This window comes from Sciurus vulgaris (genome assembly GCF_902686455.1).
Source record: "Sciurus vulgaris genome assembly, chromosome: 3".
Lineage (NCBI taxonomy): Eukaryota > Metazoa > Chordata > Mammalia > Rodentia > Sciuridae > Sciurus > Sciurus vulgaris.
In genome coordinates, this window is record NC_136463.1 from 20,667,817 (window position 1) to 20,689,589 (window position 21,773).

The window sequence follows — 21,773 nt, forward strand, 5'->3', positions numbered from 1 at the left end:
GCTCACTACAGACTGGGCACAGCACAGCACAGGACAGGACAGCCGACTGAATTTTTTTTTTATATATAAACAGATAATTTAAAAAATTAGAATAATATAGTTTCTCTAGAGAGAGACTTTGCAACAAAAAATATATATAAAGAATATGACCTCCTGGGCAAACAAAGCAGCATCTCTGAGCGGAGGAAAGAGGGCTCCTCATGCATTGGAGAGGGGGCCAAGCCTGTGGACAGGCACCAAGGCTATTGCATATCTTGGAAAAGGATAGAAGAGCAGAGGACTGGGTAGGCAGGGTGTCTGCATTATTTTCTCTACATTGATTGCAGGGGGTTTTATGGCTTTGGCTAAAGCATGTGAAGCAGTGGAGGTACTAAGGTGCTAAACTGAGGCCTCTTGGTCTCTGTGTAAAAACAAAAAGGGGGGTGGGGGACAGCAGTGAAGCCCTCCCTCATCCCTAGCTGAGAGGAAGCAGATGGAAGACATTCTGCAGGGCAGGGGGGAGGCTGGGGGACGTTGTAGCAGCCTCCTCCCCCCATGCCCTGTGCAGCCCTGCAATTCCACACATCTGTCCCTGCTGATAATGTACATGGAAGGGAGGCCATTAATCTCCCCTACACTCTGCTGTTAATCCCTGGCAGGGGCTGAAACAGAGATGGCAGGAAGGGCCTATCTCAACCCCATGAGGCTTCTCTTTTGGAGCAAGCAAACAGCCAGGGGCCTGAAGAAACAGATGAGCAGGGCATTGGTTTAGGCAGTGAGGCTTGGCCACTCCCTTTGGTCCCATCTGTAGCTCTGTCCACCAAACTTGGCAGGAGGGGTATCCTCTGGATGAGCAGAGCCAGCTAAGAGGAGCCAAATGTCCCTGATAGGGTGGGGGAGAGGCAGGAATTGGGGAATCCAGAGGAGTTGGACTTGGTCCCTGAAGCCCTTCTCCTGATTCATTCAGACCTGGACTCTTCCAAGATCTGGGGTAGGTTCTGGTCCCGGGGGCCTGGGCCAGAGGCAGGGGCAGAGGCAGGGGCAGGGGCTGGAACTTGGGTGGGAGCTGGTGTGGGGGTGGGGGCCTGTGCAGGGCCTGAAGTAGGTAGGGGAGGTTTGCTGCCAGGATGGTAATCATGGGTGGCCTTGGGCTCATTGGTGTGGTAGGAGCCCTTGTAGCGATGATTTTGCAGATAGAAGAGCACCAACATTCCCACCAGCCCCAGCAGCAGGAAGGCCACCAAAACTGAATGAAAGAAAAGAAACAACTCAGGAAAGACCTTTGGGGTTCAGTTATACATCACACGTACACACATTCTTTGGGCCAAAAGCATTCAGTTACAACTGTGTCAGCTATGCAACCACATCAAGCTGTTCCTGTGCTGGGTAGGTTGAGTTCTTGATTTATCCTCTGCCAACTTCTATTTCTGATATTCTCTTTTCACATCCCTGCTATTTACTCCAATTTCTGATCTCTCTAGATATTACTATACCCCTATTTCCTTTAGCTATGGCTGCATTTTAATATTTCATTTCAATTAAAACTGTATAGTGGGCCAGGTGCAGTGGCGCATGCCTGTAATCCCAGCAACTCAGGAGGCTGAGACAGGAGGATTGTGAGTTCAAAGCCAGCCTCAGCAAAAGCGAGGTGCTAAGCAGCTCGGTGAGACCCTGTCTCTAAATAAAATACAAAATAGGGCTGGGGGTGCTGGGGATATAGCTCAGTTGATAGAGTGCTGCCTAGTATGCACAAGGCCCTGGGTTCAATCCCCAGCACCACCAAAAAAAAAAAAAATAGGGCTAAGAATATGGCTCAGTGGTCAAGTACCCAAGTTCAATCCCTGGAACCCCCCCCCCCGGCCAAGTAAAGGGGGCTTAGTGGGTAGAGGGCCCCTGGGTTCAATCCCTGGTACCAAAACACACACACACACACACACACAACTGTATGGTGGGGCTGGGATTGTGGCTCAGTGGTAGAGCACTTGCCTAGCACATGTGAGGCACTGGGTTCTATCAGCACCACATAAAAATAAATAAAATAGGTATTGTGTTCATCTACAACTTAAAAAAACTATGACATTCTCAAATATTAAAAATTCTCCAGCCCAATCATATGCTACCTGCAGCATGGCCCATTTCATCCTTCTTTGTACCATCATGCCTCTAGCCCCTTTGCCACCCCTCAGCCTAGGGAAAGGGACAGGGAAGGAATGCTGACAGTCACCGTGATTTGGGAAGGGTAATGAAGTGGTCAGTGCTACTTACAGCCTAAAAGTATGGCAACCCATCCATCGTCATGGTAGTACGGGAAGTCTAAAGAGGAGAAAGCACCAGTTAGAAGATACTCCCTGTGTGTCTCTTCCCTGTCATCCCTCCCTTCTGTGCCCAAGAGACATACCTGGGGGTAGATACCAGGGATCAAGCTCAGGTGGCACCTCTGAGACAAGGCGTGGCATTGCTCCACAGTTAGATTCAGATAGTTCTCCTTGAACTCGAAGGGCCTCTGCTAGCTCAGCGGTCATGGGCCGAGGGGCTCGGAAGTGGGTCTTGAGTGGAGCCACATTGTTGAATCGGACACCAGATAGGCAGCCTGAGAAACCTGGGGTGTTGTAACGCTGGATCTCTGGGTCAATTACACCCGTCTCTAAGGGAGAAGCCCCAGAGAGAGAAGGGCTTGGATCACACAGAAGCCTCTTATCATCCATCCTTCTGTTCTCATCTATCTCCCTCTTATCCTTCTTTCCACCCTCACTGTCATTCCCAGATCCTCACCCTCCTTGAGGCTCCAGGGACTTCCCCCATAGTTCATCCTCACCCACAGCTTACCCATCACACGTCCTAGATACAAGGCCTTAGGCGAGTCCAGCTGGCTATCTACCAGCAGGGAGAACTTCTGTTCTGTCAGCGGGAAGTAGTCCACCTGAGGCAGGGATGGGGACAGTGAGGGAGGGAGGACAACACAAGCACAGCCAAGACAACAAGGGAACTCTTCTTCTATCCAAACCCGACCTGCTAGCCAGGTGAGTCCCTGCTTAATCTGAAGTGGGCAACCCCTGGGCCCTAATGTAGGATTTGGTACCTGTTATGGTTTGGATAGAGGCATTTCCCTAAAAGCTCCTGTGATGACCTAGGGTTATTCAGATATGAAATGATTTGATTATGATGACTATAACCTAATCTGTCCATCTAGTTTGAATGAACTGACTAGGTGGTAACTGTAGGTAGGTGGGGCACCACTGGAGAAGGTGGGTCACTGGGGCATGCCCTTGAAGGGTTCATCTACCCCATGGCCCCTTCCCCTCTCTCTGCTTTCTGGACAGCTATGAGTGGAGCAGCACTTCTTATAATACCCTGCTGCCATGATGTCCTTCCCTGCCTTGGGCCCAGAGCAATAGATTTAATCCACCAAGGACTAAACCTCTGGAATTTTCCCTCCTCTAAGTTGTTCTCATTGTTCTTTGTTGTAACACAAACCTGACTAAAACAAATTGATACTGAGAAGTGGGGTTGTTGCTGTGACCATGACCATGTGGTACAGAAGCCTGTGAAGCTGGTGTGCGGGAGGCATTGGGAAAAGTTTAGAGATGCAGGCTGGAGAAGTCTTAGAATGTTAGAAGAGCAGGGCTAAATGGTGATTCTGGTGGGAGCTCAGAAAACCAAATGGAATGCCAATAGGAATGTGAACTCTGCTCATGAGGTTTCAGAGGGAAATGAGGACTCTTGGGAACTGGACTAGAGGCCATATGTGTTACATTCTGGCAAAGAACTTTTCAACATTTTGCCTATGTCCTGAGACTTTATGTGAGACTGAATTTAAAATGGACTAATTAGTCTGATGAAGAAAATTTCAAGGCAGTATAGCATTATTCAGTGGCAGGATCTTGCTGGAAGCTTTTAGCCAGGCTTACTGTGAGAATCAGGAGTAAAAAGAAGAGCTAAAAGATTTAAAACTTACAGCTTAACCAGAAAGTGCAGGTAAAACTGGGGCCAAAAAATTATGCTTGTTGAATAGGTTACAGCCCCTAAAGAGATGCTAAGTACTTTGCACAAAGACAATAGGAAAGATGGTTTGAGTACATCTCAAGGATTTGCAAGACCACACTCACTGCAGGCTCAAGGATGTGTAAGGGAAAATTCCCTTGAGAAGAGATTGTGGCACCCTGCTTGCACAAGGGGAGCTAGGGATTTGTTTCACTGGGTTTAGCCCAATCACTCAGAAGCCACTGCAACCATCCTTCCAGAGGACCTAGGTACTGCACAAGCTGCTAGCAGACTTTGACATCATCCATATAGGGCTGGTTCTGCATTAATGCAGGATCCTTGAGTTAAGGAGTCATAAAGGCTTCCACTGAGATTTCAAAGGAAGGCCTAGGAGACCAGGCAAAGTGTAGCAGGGTCAGAGTCCCTGTGTACTGCCCCTGAAAGGGTGATGCATGAAGGTGAAGCTAAAGCTGGAGTGGAGACCCCAGGAATTCAGAGATGCCAGTAATGTGAACTGTCTGCCAAGAAAAGATGCCGCAGAGAGTCAGGCTAAAAGAAAGCCCACATGTGCCGCAACTGGCAAGGCCAAAGGATGGGACTGCCCAAGTTCTTTGGAGAGAACATCTCCAAACCGCCATGTGTCCCAGATGTTATATGAAGAGTTATAAGCAGAGTTATAGGACCTGTTTGCCTGACTGGGTTTCAGTCTGGTTTTGGTCCTATGCCTTCTTTTGATGCCCCTATTCCTCCCTTTTGAATTGGGAATGTTTGTGCTGTGCCACTGTATATTGAACATATGTAACTTGCTTTTGATTTTTACCAGGCTCACAGCCAAGAGTTTGCTTTGTGTCTTAGTGGAGACTTTGGACTTGGACTTTTGGGCAATGGTGGAACCAATAAGACCAGAGGACTCTTGGAGATGGACTAAATGCATTTTTCATTGTGAAATGGAAATGAATTTTGGGGGGCCAGGAGCAGAATGTTATGGTTTGGATAAGAGGTGTCCCCCATAAGCTCCTATGTTAATGCAGCAAAATTCAGAAGTGAAATGATTGAGAGCTGTAACCTAATCAATCCATCCTACTTTGTACCAATTGGGTAGTAACTGTAGGCAGGTGGGCATGACTGGAGGAGGGGTCACCTGTGCCCTGGAATGGTTCATCTTCCCTGTGGCTCCTTTCCCCCTTCTTCCTCTCTTTGCTTCCTGGCTACCATGAATGGAGCAGTACTTCTCCATCCACCTCACCCTTCTACCATGACGTTCTGCCTCATCTTGGGCCCAGAGCAAAGAGTCAGTCATCTATAGACTGAGACCTCTGAAACCATGAGCCCCAAATAAACTTTCTCTCCTCCAAATTGTTCTTGCTGGGTATTTTAGTCACAGCCACAAAAAGCTGACTAACACAGTGTGTTAAAAAAAATTGATTTTGAGCTCTATCTTTGCAACTTACTAGTGGTTTGACTTTAGAAAAAACCACTTTATACTTCATGAGCCTGTTTACTGAGTTGTAAATGAAGGTAAGGACACCAGGCAACTTGATCTACTTCATGGAGCTGCTGTGAGGGTCATTTGTAGTGACACACATGAAAATTCTCTGTACAATGAAATGTGCTTGACATATGTTAAGATTTGACATTTTCTTAGGTGCCACATTGAGATCATAAGTTGACTGGATGGGTCTACCTCCCTGCACACATACCTGTATGAAGAGGTTGCGGTAGACCCGGGTAATATTGACACTGTGGGGCTGGCCATCAGTAACTGGCCGGGTGGTTAGCTGGTAAACATAGGGACTGGTGCCCAGTTGATATCGCAGTTGCAGGGTTCCTGTGGAGTGAGAAGAGAAATATGGGGTCTTCTCTCAGATCTCACAACCCCTGTCCTTGTATTAGTGAATCAATTGTTATGTGAATTAATGGCACCTTGGGGAAGCTGGGGTTTGGGCAGAGATCCTGTGGGGGCTTACCATCTTCTTTGATGAGCACAGCCATGTAGTCCCGCACGAAGGAGCTGACATAAAGCAGGACTGCAGGGGCAGAGTCAGTGCTGAAGCTGAAGGAGACCTCCTCCCCCGTGACATTGTAGACAGGCCCCCGGTAACCTGGCACAGGCCGGCCAGGCCTGGGGTAGTCAGGCAGGCGGTACCCGGGGCCATGGTAGCCAGGCACATAACCGGGAGTGTCATAGCCAGGGATATAGCCAGGCTCGTAGCCTGGCACTGGCCGGCTCAGCATGTGGGAGAACTCTCGGGCTGCAGAGCGCAGCGCTGACTGTAGGTTATAGCGCATCCAGGTGCCTGGCTCAAAGAAACCACCAATATCTAAAGGCAGAGGTAGTGAATTCAAGTTAGGATCCCCAGACTCCACATTCAGAGGGTTTATATGTCACCCCCGCCCATACACCCTAAGACTCACTTCAATTTCTGCCACTATCATAACCTTCCATTTACTTTAAGGTCCTCTCAAGGCCCTCTGACATAAAATGGAATCTTAAAGTCATGAAAAATTTTTGAGAGATTATTTAATCTGACCCCTGAATGTTACAGAGAAATTGAAGCTCAGAGATGGGTAGTGACTTGCCCAAGGACACAGAGTAAGTGGAGAGCCAGGATTAGAACTGAGATATCCCGAGTCCGTTCAGTAAATGTACCACTACTTACACTTCCAAACCAAGATCAGAAGTTTTCAGTTGGATCCTAAGCCCCTGCAGCTCCCTTGTCCACCAGACTCCTCACATCAGTAACCCACCTACCTACACATCCCCCTGGGTCAACCTTAGGGAGGATGCAGTCTGGGTATCTGAGCAGAATCTTGCTATGCTGAATGTCAAGGCTCACCTTAACCAAGAACCATGTAGTAGACATGTTTTGGGAATTCAGCAATTGTCAAACAGGAAATGGCAAAGGACATCCTGCAGCCAAATTCAGTATGCATGCAAGGAGGAGTCTGTGTTACCTTGGTGATAGTGGGAAGATGGGGGAAATTACAGGCTGATGTTTTTGAGCTTTAAGGACCTTCTAACTTTACCATCCCTTCCTTGTTCCCCTTTATGACTCTGAAGTCACTCAACATCTTCAACTGCCTGACTCCCCCAAATCAGCTCAGTAACCCAGTAACAACTTTAGTTTCCCCAGATGCTGACTTGGCACCCTCTTCCCTGCCCTCCCTACATCCCATTATGCTGTGTTGCTCCCTGTGCCCCCCACACCAGCAGCACTGACCGTGGTTGCAATATGGCCCATCAAAAGCTGTGAGGTCACAGTCACATGTATAATAGCTGTAGCGCTCCACGCAGCGGCCTCCATGGAAACAGGGGAACCGGGGGTGGGCGCAGCGGCCCGTGCAGTTGGGAGAAGTACCCTCAGAGGCATTGGCACGGCCCTCCAGGTTCAGAGTCACTCCATTCAGACGCATGGCCCTCAAGCAGCCCACGAAGGGACGCCTCTTAAGTTCTGCAGATCCTGGTCAAGAAATGAGTGGAGAGGATGGGGGATGTAGCTCAGGAGCACAGCCTGTGCTTAGCATGTGTAAGGCCCTGGGTTCCACACACCCCCCAAAAAAGACTACAGAGCTTGAAACAGCAGTAAGTACTGTGATTGAGAAATGAAGGGAGTAAAGGGGGCAAAATGATGGAATAGGATACCAGGGACTGGAAGGAAAGGTGGGACCTTGGCTTACTCTGAAGCAGAGGGGATTGAGACCTAAGTCATGGGGTTCCTGGAAACACAGAGTGCCTTGAGAGGTGGAAAGGTCAAGAAGGCTCTCACCCTACCTCTGGGTTGCTGCTCACCAACATAGAGGGGCTGGTCATACTCCAGCCAGATGTAGGTCTGCAGTGGCATGGGCCGCAGCACCCAGGGCCGGTGATCCACTCGTAGCCGGGCCTGCTTCACGTTGATTTCAGCTCGGACCAGGTGCCACTCATCATCATTAAACTCGAAGTCATCTGAGTGTACTGTCAAGTTCTCATCCCCATTCCCCACATCAAAGGCGAAGACCACATCCCGGGATGCTAGACAATGTGACAGGAAGTAGTGAGGAGAAAAGGGCTGGAACCTCCAAGATCCCTCACAAGTTGCTTGCTCAATACAACCTCTCTTCCTCACCTCTTCAGAGTTCCTGAATATCACCCCAATTTGTCCATGGGTTTTTTGTTTTTGTTTTCAATATTGGAACTTGAACCCATGGGTGCTGTATCACTGAGCTATAGCCCAGCCTTTTTAATTTTGAGACAGGGTGTCGCTAATTTGCCCAGGCTGACCTCAAATTTTTAATCTTCCTGCCTTAACCTCCTGAGTAGCTGGGATTACAGGAGTATACCACTATGCCTGGGTAGCCATAGATTTTAACCTTGAAACTTCATACCTCTGACCACTCATAAAATTGCAAATCACTATAGCCAGCTTTCTGGCCTTACCTCCCAGGCTTGAAGCATAGCTAGTCAGAGGTGGGAAAGACCCTCAGGAGTCTAGCTCTTTCTTCAGAAGTAAAGGGCATAAAGCCCAGAGAGGCAAAGCCAGTTCCCAAGGTCATACAGCCAGGGATCAAGACAGAGCTAAATCGAGGACCCAGAGTCATTTAAGCCCCTTTCCTTGCTGCCTGTCAGAAAGACATCTGACCTGGTCTCTTACCCCAGCTTCCCCAGAGATCTCCTTCATCCACCCCACATCCCTCCCAGGCTCTGCTGCTCACTGTTGAGTTCCACCCGCACGTAAGGTCGGCGCCACTGACAATAACGGCCCCCCATGTTCTCTAGGAAAACTCCTGAGGGAGCCGAGGTCCTGAAGTAGAAGGAGACGTCCAGACTGTGGTTGGCACGAATTGGGGGAAAGCGAAGGGCAGCCCCCGTGTGGAAGGAAATGGTGTTCCAGGAGTTTCCTATAAAACCAGAAGGAAGAGGCTTTGTCAGGGAGTTTGGGGAGTGGAGGGGCAATGAGCCTCAAGAAGGAGGGAGGAAGGGAAAAGGGGGAGCATTAGAAGTGGTCATGGGAAGACTGAGAATAGAACAAAAAGAGTAATAAGGTGCAGAGGAACAATGAAAAGAGGGTCATATCACAACAGGAGCATCTGGCAGTATGGCCTAGAGACCCCCAGTGGGTTAGGTGGCCTAGATTTTGGAAACTGGAAAGCTGACTCTTAAAAGGGGTCTGCCACTCACGGTCGCCATAGCAGCGCAGAGGCCTCAGGAAGAACTGGGCCTCAGAACTGGAGCGGTTCGTATCCCCCACCACCACCTGAGTGACAGGCAGATGGTCCACAAAAGTCAACAGCCCTTTGTCAGTTCTCCTGTAGGGACAGAATGTGTTGGTCAGCCTTTCTGCTAGGTTTCCCCTAAAGTCCTGAAACCTCTGTCCCTCTGTCCCCTCACCACTGGGGCTGGTCAGCATCACAGTTGCAATGCAGGGCCGGGTCCACACAGCTCCGGTCCAGTCCACAGGCACAGCGCTGGATCCCAGGCTGCGAGCCTCCCCAGTAGAAGTGCTGCTCCTCGTTTCGGCCAATCCAAAAGCTGTAGGGGTAGCCTCCTGGGGACGAGGTGCAGGCAGCTGCCAGGCTCTGCCCTCCAAGAGCCTCAGGCCTCCTTGAGTTACCCTTCTAACCAGCCCAGACCTTGCTTAACTCCTCCAGTTGAAATTTCAGGCTTCTTTCTCCCAGCTCTTCCACCCTGTCTCTCCTCTAGCTCCTCCACCCAGCTCCTCCTCCTTGATCCCAGTCCAAACCTGCAGTGTTGAGCAGCCGGGAGTTATAGCAGGAGAACTCGATCCACTGCTCACAGTGCTGGGAAGCGTTGGCTAGAGCGCTGACTTCCTCCCATGATGCATTCCAATACTGGACAGCCCCCAGGAAGGGTCGCTCCATGCTAGAACCTGTTACCCGAGTTGTCCACAGCCTGTCATGCCGCACAACTGTCCATGCTCGGTTCTCTGGGAAGAGGGAGGGGACAGAGAGCTTTGGGTGGACGTGGGCATTCTCTACCCATCTCCCTGCCTGCCTCCGCCACCACTTCTGCCACTCAGAGTCAATAAATGGCCAGCAGCTCTGCCCCAGCTAGACCCTGGGTCCTTCACATTGAAGACCGGAGAGGAGACATCTGGAATGGATCAGGAATCTGTCTGTAAGCCTAGATTATGAAATCCACTGTCTCCCTTCCCTTCTCCTCTATCCTCCTTTACCCTCATCACAGTTTAATCTTACTGGGCCCCACCCACTTTGTGCCTCCCTGTTCCCCCCACAATCCCCCTTATTACCTGGTCAGCTGCCCCCTCACCACTCATCAGTCATTTACCTCGGATATCACAGTACACTACAAAAGGCTTCAGGGGGCCACTGCCGTCGGGATCAATGGTGAAATTTCCAGAAGTTTTCCCACTGAGTCGATAAGCCTCACAGGATTCCTTATACAAAGCTGGTAGGTGGTGTGGTGGAGAAAAGACAATTTAGGGATAGAGTGCTAGAGAAGTCAACCCCAGACTGTAGCTCAGTGGTAGAGCACTTGCCAAGCATGCACAGGGCTTGGGTTCAATCCCCCACACAGCCAAGAAAAACGTGTGGGGGCAATCCCATCTCAGGCAGCCTTGTGATCCCCAGCAACCTTCTCCTGCCCACCCCATCTGGCTTACGCTGGTGACAGGTCTCCCCCTTGTAGCCAGTCAGTTCACAGTAGCAGATGAAGTCATCCCAAGACTGGTAGCAGCGTCCATCATGCTCACACATGTTAGGGCTGCACCTGGAGAAGGGATCAGCATACCAAGGTAAGGGACCTTACTGGGTGCTTGAGAGGGAGTCACTCCCAGTTCCCTGAGAACCAGGACCCAGTGACACATCCCACACCTAACTGGTCAGGTGTATGCCCAGATGCAGGGCCACTACTCAGTCTTCAGGGCTCAAACACTACTGTTCCCCCTTCCACAAAAGAGTGGAAATGCCTTATCCCACCCCACCCCACCTACCAATAATAATAATAATTTTAAAAACCTAGGACCAAAAACAGAGGCATAGTTTACATTTTGAGCATGTGTCACTTTAAGAGAAAAACAGGAGGTGAGATGTCAAACAGGAATCCTTCCCTAGGTTGGGGGACTAAGGACCTGAGACAAGGAGAAGGGAGATTATTGAGAAAGACCACTCCCACTGGGAGACCATGGAAGAGGACTTTGGAGGGGGTCACCTCTTATTAGGGAGAGGGGCTTCTGGATACCTATCGGTGATGCCACATGTGTCAAAGAGGACCTCAGCAAAGTATCCAAGCCGCCGACCCTCCACCAGAGTCAGGTTGACCAGTTGACCATCCACCTTCAGCAGCTCCATGCAGCCATGGAATGCCGTCTGGTTGGAGTGGCAGCCCCATCGACTGGCTGGTTTGGGACAACCTGGAGCAACCACCCCTGTGAGGCCCTCCCCAGGGAAGACCCCAGAGACCCTCCCCCAGGGAAATACTAAGAGGGAGCCAGACATAAAGAAAGCAAGGGGGTTAGAATCAAAGTGTAGACTATGTCAACGACCTTCCACTCCCCAAGGGCCCAGAGGTGAAATGGCTTGATTGCTACAAAACTCCCCAAGTGGCCTCATCTGAGTGGACTTAGACAGGGCCTTCCTTCCCAGAGACAGGGGTCTGGCCAAGTTAGCCTCTACTTACCCCCAAAGAAGTATGAAGTCCCTGTACGGATCAGCAGTGGGTATGAAACTCTGACCTCTGCCCCCTCCACATCATCAATACTGATGACTGCATGGTTTTCCTGTGCCACAAAATTCACCTCATGCCAGAAGCCATCATTCAGGCGATACCCTGGACAAGAAAGGAGGATGGCATGGGTGGGGGAGTAGTAACTAGAATAAGAGAAAAAGACCTAGAGTGGGGAAGCAGCAGACCCACTCTTCATCCCAACAGCAGCCTATGAGCCTATTACACTTCTCACACTGAGAGTGACATCTCTCTCTTCACTCTCCATACCCCCAGTAACTGACATAGAGTCTGCAAAGTTAGACATGAATAATAAAATCTCAGAGACACCCCTAATACTGGAGAAGACCAGAACCCTCCACCTTCCGCTTCTCCCAGAAGCTTTAGCCCCTGTTCTGCCTTCAGTCACTTTTTCCAGTACTTCCTGCTCTGTTCCCTTTACTCCCTCTCCCTTCTCTATTATGCACAGGCCTCAGTCCAGGCGTGTGACCCTCCTGGACCTCGTCTGCCCTTTCTAGTTTGCTTGTGCTTTTCCCAGACTCCCTCACCAGCGGCAAACTGAAGCTTCTTGCGGCCGGTCTGTGCAATGGACACGTTGACCTGCCCTTCGCTGAGCATCAGCTCCACATGACCCAGTCCGTCCCCAAGGCGGGAGAAAAGGAGCAGCCCTGTGAGATCCCAGGTGCGGAAGCGGAAGGAGACTGCGAGGCGGCCGCGGCGCGGGAACCCCGGCACTTGGACGAAGTTGTGAGGACCTCCAAAGTTAATGGGGTGCGGAACTGGATCCAGGCAACGGAACGCCACCTTACCCTAGAAGAAGTAAGGTCACATCAGCACCCGTGAGCCCATGCACCCGCCTGTACCTCTGCTAGTAACTGAATTTTCACACTGATCTAAGACCCTGCCCCATACTTTCTCAATGTTGGCGAGGGCAAGACCTCCAACCATGACCCTTCTCCCAAATATATCCATCTGTGGAGGGGGTCCCAAACAAGTCGGTCCGCTGGACGCTCCGCTCGCTTGCTTGCTCTCCGTCGCTGATCTACCGGGTCTGGAAGACGACAGCTTCTTCTCTGGCTTCCAGTGTGAGAGGCAATTTTGCGCCCCAAGTCGGGCTCCAGACTCTTGGCTTCGCGGCAGCCGCACATGCATATGCGCCGAGTTGGAGACCCGCAGGGAGAGTATTTAAAAAGGACCTTGGGTTCGGGTCCTTACTCAGTAGTTGCACAACTGTATGACCCCTGGGAAAGTCACTCTGTCTCTGCGCCCCATTTTCCTCAGCTGTTAATTTAAGGAGGTGACTGGACTACTTGTCTAGGGGGCGGGGTGCATGTGTTGGCACCTCCTGTGAGTCCGAGATATACCCACAACTTGGGAATCTGGCCGAGGAGAAAGGAGTCCTCGGCTTCTATCCGATTCCCAAGATCTCTTCCCGCGCCACCACTTTGTTTTCAAAGCATCTTTGGTGTCCCATCCTCCAGTATCCCCCTGCCCACTGGCCTCAAAGGTGATCCGCGAATGACGCCGCACGGCCAGGTCTGCGATGTTGACCCGGTTGAAGATGACGTTTTCCATGCAGCCGCGGAAATTATGTCGATACGCTAGGTTCTTCTGCGCAGCGCCCACCAGACCTCCAATAAACATCTGCAGAAAGGGTGGGAGAAAAGGTTACCAGGGCACAGGAGCTGCGCGTGCCTGTCTCACGCAGCCTTGCTTTAAGCTTCCCCCAGTGGTAGACCACCTTTATAAAGATTTGAAACACGCATATTCACTGGGTCGGTACTAAAATTCGGTGATCTTCCAAGCCTTAGGTTTGAGCCCTGAATCCTCCACAAAACTGGCTGCACATCTTGGGCAAGTCTATTAACCTGTTTGAGCTTCTTTATCTGCAGATTGGAGTCAGGGTCTTATGAACTCCATCGAATTGTGGGAGGATCCAAAACGACAATTTTCCTACCTTGCCTGATCCCTAAAATCTGGATTCTAGATCCCATCTTTGTAGTTCTGGGGTGAGTGTCGAGGAGTCTGCATGCTAACAGCAACAACATCGACAGGAAAAACAGGCCTTTCTGGTGAGCAGCAACTTTGCAAAGAGCTGCTAGCAGATTCGGGAAACAAAGTCTTACTTCTGAGAGGGTACTGTCCCTTACCCACTCTTCCAGGACCCTACCCAACCAAATGTTGCCTCCTTCATCGCTCACCTCCGTGTCCAGGTTCAGCCTCTCGAAGTCACCATTGAGCACGAAGCGCTGCACATAGCCATCCAGGGTGAGATTTGCTTCTCGCCCATATCGATCTACGCGCACATAGTGCCAGTGCTGGTCGTTCAGGACACCGCCAGCACTCACCGTGGTGTGACCCGGCCTTGGCTGGATGGGGCTGCTGCCTGAGGTTGGGGCGGGACAAAGTGAGAACCATAGTCACGAGAACCTGAGCAAGCCCCAAGCCCCCAGGCAAAGCAGCAGCAGAGAGGCAGACCAGAACCGGGAAGGGAAGCCTGGAGCCTGGGGTGACATTGGCGAGTGTGTGGCTGAGAGTAAGCCATGTAACCTCTCTGGGTCTCTTCCTGTCTGTAAAACTCGGAGTAAGATAACTTTTTCTATTTCATTACACATGTGCTATACTATGAAAGATATGAGATACAAAATAATAACCGTTTGTGTGTGTTTACAGTGAGCAAATTGAGGCTCCAGCAAGTGACTTCTCCAAGGTCACACAGCTGGCAAAAGGTAAAGTGAGTCTAGAATCCAGTTCTGCTGACTTTGATTCCAGTCCTGCTAGCACCAAATGTTAAGAAAAAGGCCTTTTGGTCCAGACAGTAAAGAAGGGGCAGATCTGGCGTGGGCGTGGCCAGAGAGCTTCACACGGGAGTTCCGAGCTCACCCAGGCTCATGTGCAGCAGAAGGTGCGCCCCCTGCAGCTCAAGCGTCACGTAGTCGCCCTGGGCGCCCTCGGCGTGCAGCAGTAGCCCGTCCTTCTCCTCGGTTTTGAAACTGAAAGCGAACACGTCCCACAGACTTCGGCTGACTCCCCTAGGGAAGCGGTACGAGATGGCATCGTCGCCGTCGAAGTAGAGTATGTCCGACTCTGCGTGAAGTACAGTAGGTGGGCCAGAGACCAGGGAGACTCTGTCTCCCGGGCCCCCTCCACTACCTCCGCACCCTTACTGTAGGGGCAGCCATAGAGACCGAGTCGCAGGCCGATCTTGCCTCGTGGGTTCCACGCCAGGGGTACGATGCGGATGTAGCGTGCGGTGAAGTGGTAGTGCAGGTCGTGGCGCACCACTGCGGACTCATTCACATTACCAAAGAAGGTCTGCGGGGGTTGGGGAGAGTAGTAACCACGTCCCCACCCTCTGCTTTGTTTCTCCATAGCGTCCCAGCCTACGATGGCTTTCCCACCTTGCCAATCTTGACTTTTGGAAAGCAAATATTCCTTCACTGCTTTTGTAGATGTGCACAGTTTCCCTAGCCCCGAGTGTCCTCTCCCACCATCCTATTATATCCTTAAAGCTCAAACAAAATGCCACCTCCTTTAGGAAGCTCTCCTGGATTTACCCTAGAGTATGCTAAGCCCTGTGAGCCAAGTGTTTTTCCTACATAGTGAGTTGATAATACCTCTGGACTTAGTCCCAAGAGTGGAATCATGGGTCCTCATCTGGGCCCACAGCTGTCTGCCTCCCTTCCCTCTCAGGTAGTGCCCCACCCAGGGCCCAGAGCAGAGGAGGCTCCCCCAAGTGTGCATGTCTGGACCCCTGGAGTACCGAGTTGTGCCCTTGCTGGTAGAAGGGAGTCCAGCTGTCCACACGGTCACCATAGAGCAGCATGTAACGTGTGACCCAGTCCCAAGAATTAAAAGAGCCTTGTGTGGCCACAGCTCGGATCCGGTGCTTCTTCATTAAGTCTATCTGGAGCCAGGGATTTGGATCCCCAATCCGGGGTGACCATCCACTTATGCCTACAGAAGAGGCAAAGGACATTTACCACCCTTCTCCCCTGAACCCTCCAGAGTCCCCTTCCCTCCAAGTGCAAGGAGCTCACCGTGCAACCTGGCAAAGCGTGCTGTGGTGAAAAGCCCATAGTAGGAGGAGGCACCCAGGGAGCGTGCATACAAGGGTCCCACGAGTTCTTCATCACAGCCATCTGGAATGGGGAAATGAACTTGCTAGTTAGTCAAGGCCCTTAAGCCCTTTCAAAGGCTGGCCCCATAGAGGGCCCAAAGCTCTCTCTTCTATGCACCCCCCAGTGGCAGACCCAGCCCTACCTTAAAGACAGGCAAGCTCAGGGGAGGTTGCCTTTTCCCAGGGAAACACTTATGGAGGAACAGGGAGGGCTAGACCCTCTCTAGCCCAGTACTTGCCCTGGCTTACTAACCACCCCCTCAAACACAATCTCAAATCTCAGCATCTTCCATAATCTAAATCAGTAGGACATTCACCCAACCCAATCCTCAGCATCAATTCTATTTATCGGCTCCCCCAAACTGCACCAACCCCAAATCCAGATCTTGCTCCCAACCCAGCAACCCCAGATCCCAACCCCAGTCCTAATATCATTACTAGATCCTTTAGCTTCAGTCAGGGTCACCAACTCCTGTTTGGATCTCAGTCATAAAACCTAGCCTCAGCCACAAAACCCAGCCCCAACCACAAACTCTAGCCCCTGGGCCAGCTCCAAAGTCCAGCCCCAGTCTTTGGCAAAACCTTAACCCTAGCCTGGGTCACCAGTACCACATTTATGCCCAACCCTAACCTCAAACCCAGGCACCGGCTCCCGCTTGGATTCCAGCTCTGAATCCCCATTTGGGCTGACTCCATCTTCGGCTCTGAGCCCAGCCCCAGCCCCGGGAGCGCGCAGCAGCCTCGGAGCTGCATTGCGGAGCGCGGGGGAGATGCAAGAAAAGATGGGAACGGAGCAGGCGCGCGCTGGCGGGGATAGACCGACGACCACCCAGCCGCAATGCGGCGTGGGACCCGCCCTGCAGGCTCTGCACTCCTGGGCCCAATCCCACCTGCCTCCGACCCCAACACTCACAGTAGCCCCAGCCCCGAGTTCCGGAGACCGCGGTGGCGAGCAAAATGCAGAAGAGCCGGAGACGCATCATGTAGGGCTGACCGCCCCCGGCGGTCGCCTCCCTGTACCCGACTCCGACTAGGGCTCCAGTTCTGGCTCAGGCTCCAAGCTCTCTTCCTGGGATTCGCAGCAAACCGCTGACTCTTATTTCCCACCCCTTCCCCTCTCCGCTCCTTTTTCCCTCAATCTCTCTCTCTCTCTCTCTCTCTCTCTCTCTCTCTCTCTCTCTCTCTCTCTCTCTCTCTCTCTCTCTCTCTCTCTCTCTCTCTCTCTCTCTCTCTTTCTCTCTCTCTCTCTCTCTCTCTCTCTCTCTCTCTCTCTCTCTCTCTCTCTCTCTCTCTCGTTCCTGGGTTTCTGCTCTTCTCTCCTTTCCACCCTCTCTCCTCTCACCTCCCCCCCTCCCCAGCCTGTCTCTCCTGGCACGCGCGTTTTTCCCCGACCCCGCGCAAGCGCGCGCCTCAGCCCTGCTGCGAAAGGGCGGGGTAGAAAACCTCCAGTCGCTGGGAAATACCCCGAATAACCCGAGGCTCCCAGGGACAGGACGTGGTAAAAAGGAGGCAAGGACCGCGAGGATCCTGAAAAATCCAACAAAAGGGAGGAGGGAGAGAGGTGCCTAGAGATGGGATGAAGGATAAATAAAAGAATACAATATTTTCCTAAGGCAATGAATTCTTCAGACTTGGTGTTGGGCACCCTCTGAACACTGTGAATTCAGCATTTTGACCTTATTTCACTTTTTAGATGAAAAACCTTACGTCCCAAGAGGTCAAAAACTTAAGACCACACAGCTACCTAGCAAATGATGATGTTCCCAAACCCATTCTTTTTCCACTGGCAGGGTAGAGAGAAATCCTTTCAGGGAAGATGGAATGGGAAAAATGAGACCCTAATCCCCACCTCTCTCTAGGTCCCTCTCCCCGCCCCTTCCTTCCTGTCTCACTAGTTATTTAACCTCTACCCCCCAGTAGCTACACCTCAGAAACCTTTGTAGCCAGAGATGGGGACGGAGCCCACAGAGCAGGTGGGAGTGGGGGAAGGGAGGGGGAGAAGGGTTACACCAAGGGTGGGGAAGGGGAAGGGACTGGATGCTCCATCTGTCAACAGGTCTCTGCCATCCTGAGTTGTGCTGGAGCCCAAAAATCTGAACCCCAACCCTTGAGGCCCCTTTTATGTGAGTGGTTCAGTGTGCCTACACTGAAGGTAGTGGCAGGGAGGAGGCTAGAGAAGGCAAAGGAGATGGAAATCCATTCCAAACCTAGCTTTGGGTTCAGGGTCTAGGTCTGAGGCAGAGCCTGCATCTGGTCGACCTTCCAGGCGAGGGCGCTGCAAAGGGAACTGCAAGGTTCCTTACCCCCACACCCACCCTGTACTGGGGATTAAACCCAGGCACACTAGACAGGGGCTCAATAAATTGCCCAGACTGGCCTCTAATTTGCCATCCTCCTGCCTTCAGCCTCGGAGTAGCTGAGATTATAGGCTTGTGCCACCATGAGGCAAGATGTTTATTAATAATACAAACGCTTGATCTATGGAGAGCTAGATGCTTTCCATCCATTATCTTCTATACTTCAGTCTTCAATGAAAACATTGCCAGATGGGCTAGACAGGACTTCTAGTCTCTGCATCACATATTAAGTACTGAGGTTCGGAATGAGCAAAAGGCTTGTTCAAGGTCACCCAGGAAGCTAGAAACAGAGGCAAGAGGGATGCAAGGCAAGGGAAGCGAGAACCTGTTCAGATTGTGCTAGGAAGAGTCTAGAGGAGTTTCTATACTGTTATTCCTGGTCTCACCGGAGCTTCCAGCGTGGAAGGTGTGCGGGATGGGGGGGGGGGGGGGGGGGGGGGAAAGTATCTCATACCATCCCTCCTCCCATTTTGACTTCCCCAGGTTTCCTGGGACCCCTACTCCGGGGATGATGAGGCGGCATATTCAGCTGAGCCAATGCCTGAGCTCTGCTACAAGGCGGATGTCCAGGCCTTCAGCAGGGCCTTCCAACCCAGTGTCTCCCTGACCGTGGCTGCGTTAGGTCTGGCCGGCAATGGCCTGGTCCTGGCCACTCATCTAGCGGCCCGACGCACTGCCCGCTCGCCCACCTCCGCCCACCTGCTCCAGTTAGCCCTGGCCGATCTCCTGTTGGCCCTGACCCTGCCCTTTGCTGCAGCAGGGGCTCTCCAGGGCTGGAGTCTAGGAAGTGCCACCTGCCGTGCCATCTCGGGCCTCTACTCGGCCTCCTTCCATGCCGGTTTCCTCTTCCTAGCCTGTATCAGTGCCGACCGCTACGTGGCCATCGCGCGGGCGCTCCCAGCGGGGCAGCGGCCCTCCACACCCAGCCGCGCACACTTGGTCTCAGTCTTAGTGTGGTTGCTGTCACTGCTCCTGGCGCTACCTGCGCTCCTCTTCAGCCGGGATGGGCAACGCGAAGGTCAGCGACGCTGTCGCCTTATCTTCCCCGAGGGCCTCACGCAGACTGTGAAAGGAGCAAGCGCCGTGGCGCAGGTGGTCCTGGGCTTCGCGCTGCCACTGGGCGTCATGGCAGCCTGCTACGCTCTGCTGGGCCGCACGCTGCTGGCCGCCAGGGGGCCCGAGCGCCGGCGCGCTTTGCGCGTCGTGGTGGCCCTGGTGGCAGCCTTCGTGGTGCTGCAACTGCCCTACAGCCTCGCCCTGCTGCTGGATACCGCCGATCTACTGGCAGCCCGGGAGCGAAGCTGCCCTGCCAGCAAGCGCAAGGATCTGGCACTGCTTGTGACTGGCGGATTGGCCCTGGCCCGCTGCGGCCTCAATCCTGTGCTCTATGCTTTTCTGGGCCTGCGCTTCCGCCAGGACCTGAGGAGGCTGCTACGGGGTGGGGGCTGCAGCCCAAGGCTGCAACCCCGCGGCCGCTGCCCCCGCCGGCCCCGTCTTTCTTCTTGCTCGGCTCCCACTGAGACACACAGTCTCTCTTGGGACAATTAGGGCTGTGAATCCAGAGAAGGAGGAGGGATGCGGAAACAATTCCAGGGAGGGTAAGGGAAAGGAGTGTAGGTGGGGAAACACTGAGAACGAGGTAGAGATCTAAAGGGCTTGCTTCTGTGCCTTGCTACATTAAACTGATAACAGAAATGAGATGCAACCCAACAACTGTTACTATTTTTTAATCGCCGACTTGGAAGTGATGTGTAGCAGGGCAGAGACGGTGGGTTACACCCCCACCCTCCTTGCCCAGCTCTTGGCTCTAAGGGGGAGGTGCTTAAGGGCCTGGGGCGTAGCGGGGGGGGGGGAACTCCTGCTAAAGCTCTAGGTACTAACACCCCCTCCACCTTCACCAAGTCTCTGCCAACAGAGGTGAAGTGGGAAAGCTGCCAGAAGAGGAGGGGCAGGGGTTCCTCTTGAAATAGCGTAAGGAAGAGCTTTCTAACAACCAGAGCGCTATCCAGTAATGGCTGCCTTAGCAAGTACGGAGTTCCCGGCCTCTGGAATGTGTAAACTGAGGCTGTTCCGAACTGTGTGTGAGCCTGTGTGTGGTACCGAGGTAGGGGCTGGGGACAAGAGATTCTCGTTTTGGCTGGGCTTTTGGAGTAGATTAACATAGTATAATTTCCTTCTAAAGTTCTCTAATGGAAAGTAAAAAGTAATTTAAAAAGTTGAGTTGGAGTTTTTCACCTTGCAGAAAAACCTAAGAGGGAATTGCAATTTGCAAATTTCCAGAGTGATCATGGGTGTGGGGTAGGGGGCGCAGGGGGTGCTTACAGTTCTCCATCTCCCCTGGGGACTGGCTCAGAAGGAATGCACTGAGTTTGCCAAGAAGGAGGAAGGTTAGACAACACAAAGAACTTCCCAGCAGGCAAGGGCCTGGGATCCAGACAGGGAAGAGAATTTATGGTTGTGTTGTCTCCAGGCCTAGGAAAATTCAGTACAGAGCACTCTCTTTTGAGGCGAAGTCACAATCTGGATGGCCTTTACAGTCGGTGGCATTGATTCTTGGTCTTTGTTTCGCACGATCACAACAGGCAGAACTGTGTTCACGTGCGACAATTCTCTAGGTTTAATATCCGGTCAGCGAAGCTGTACCCACCGCTCCAACCGAGTCTAGGGGCGAGAAGGGCGTGGCGTGGGGAGGAGGTCTCAAGGGAGGCGCTGGTTTGAAGTCCCCGCCCTGTCTCTCCCGCCAAGCCCTCGCTAGCCGACCTTCCAAGACCCTTAATGGGAAAGCCTTGGTCTCTAGGGTCCAGGATCCAGGGAAGGCCTGGAGACCATGCGAATCCTCAAAGGGTCTCACACACTAACCCTTGGGGGCCGACCCGAAAACCTCCGCGGGAGACTGAGGGAATCGCCGCTGAGTCAGCAACGCGCCCGCGCGCGCGCGCGCGTACGCTGTCTTCTGCTGTTGCCCGGGCCCCGCCCCGGCTGCTCAGAGCCTCGGTTAACCCCTTCTTGCTCAGAAATGCAGAATATTTGCCCTGGAACCCCCCCCCCCCCCGCGCTCTATTTGGAGACCACAGAACTCCCCAGAATTCCAACCACTCTCGAGTTCAGTGAGCAGTTCACTCTAAATTCGATTTATTTCCGGCCTAGGTCTGCCCCTCCCCTGCCTTGGCTGCTTCACCTAAAAAATGAGGTGACTCAGATCTAGGAACTGGACTTCTTAACTCCAGGGGTGCAAGGTCGCCTTTAGAGCTGGGTCTGGTTCAGGTCTGGACACCCTCGCGGTGGTTAAAGCTCTTCCCTTTCCCAGGGACCCTGAGAGGAGACAGGGTTTCAGAGCGCAGCAATCGGGCTTCCCTTCAACTCTATGCCCTTCGTTCTCCAGAGCTCGAGGGTTTTTAATTTTGCTGGTTGGTGAGCCAAGAGTTAAAACAAGAACTTGAAGGCGGGCCTCCGTGACGTCACTGGCACCCCGCCGCCGACCTCAGAGGTTGGGGCGTGGTTAACACCGTACCGCCCCCTCCCTCCCTGTTTCCCCCGCCCCTTCCCGCTGTCACCCAGCCAAAGGCACATGATGCAACCCGCCGCAGTTTCCAGCTTGTGATTGGTGACCGCGCCCGGCTCCAGGCACGGGGATTGGGCGGAGGAGGCTGTGACG

General features: G+C 52.5%; 2 protein-coding genes across 5 annotated transcripts; one reads left to right on the forward strand and one right to left on the reverse strand.

Moving 5' to 3' along the window:
• Positions 1–41: 41 nt before the first annotated feature.
• On the reverse strand, positions 42–16,759 carry CNTNAP1 (contactin associated protein 1). Its single transcript, XM_079132772.1, has 24 exons — positions 16,675–16,759; positions 15,682–15,783; positions 15,405–15,598; positions 14,809–14,956; positions 14,525–14,728; positions 13,843–14,027; positions 13,142–13,285; positions 12,190–12,451; positions 11,597–11,746; positions 11,159–11,330; positions 10,581–10,687; positions 10,247–10,366; positions 9,681–9,884; positions 9,329–9,485; positions 9,119–9,246; positions 8,653–8,838; positions 7,751–7,972; positions 7,182–7,421; positions 5,928–6,281; positions 5,661–5,788; positions 2,806–2,899; positions 2,378–2,623; positions 2,245–2,292; positions 42–1,225 (listed from the first exon to the last, which is right to left on the reverse strand). The coding sequence occupies exons 1-24, from the start codon at positions 16,742–16,744 to the stop codon at positions 939–941; spliced, it is 4,152 nt and encodes a 1,383-aa protein (XP_078988898.1). The 5' UTR covers positions 16,745–16,759; the 3' UTR covers positions 42–938.
• CCR10 (C-C motif chemokine receptor 10) lies at positions 14,589–20,334 on the forward strand. 4 transcript variants are annotated; one of them, XM_079132766.1, is made up of 2 exons: positions 14,589–14,716; positions 18,602–20,334. In XM_079132766.1, the coding sequence occupies exon 2, from the start codon at positions 18,656–18,658 to the stop codon at positions 19,664–19,666; it is 1,011 nt and encodes a 336-aa protein (XP_078988892.1). In that variant the 5' UTR covers positions 14,589–14,716; positions 18,602–18,655; the 3' UTR covers positions 19,667–20,334. The 4 variants fall into 4 exon arrangements, with proteins under 4 accessions (XP_078988892.1, XP_078988893.1, XP_078988891.1 ...); XM_079132767.1 differs by having other exon boundaries at positions 14,635–14,746; XM_079132765.1 differs by lacking the exon at positions 14,589–14,716 and adding an exon at positions 17,679–17,734.
• The last annotated feature ends 1,439 nt before the right edge of the window (positions 20,335–21,773 follow it).

Excerpts from the sequence above, each read along its gene's own strand:
- CCR10 (XM_079132765.1), top strand. The coding sequence starts at position 17,711 with ATGGGGACGGAGCCCACAGAGCAG. Across the intron at positions 17,735-18,601 it reads GGACGGAGCCCACAGAGCAG|GTTTCCTGGGACCCCTACTC; the intron begins GTGGGAGTGGGG and ends TGACTTCCCCAG.
- CNTNAP1 (XM_079132772.1), bottom strand. The coding sequence starts at position 16,744 with ATGATGCGTCTCCGGCTCTTCTGCATTTTGCTCGCCACCGCGGTCTCC. Across the intron at positions 11,747-12,189 it reads GAAGCTTCAGTTTGCCGCTG|GGTATCGCCTGAATGATGGC; the intron begins GTGAGGGAGTCT and ends TTTCTTGTCCAG. Across the intron at positions 2,293-2,377 it reads TCCCTGGTATCTACCCCCAG|ACTTCCCGTACTACCATGAC; the intron begins GTATGTCTCTTG and ends TCTCCTCTTTAG.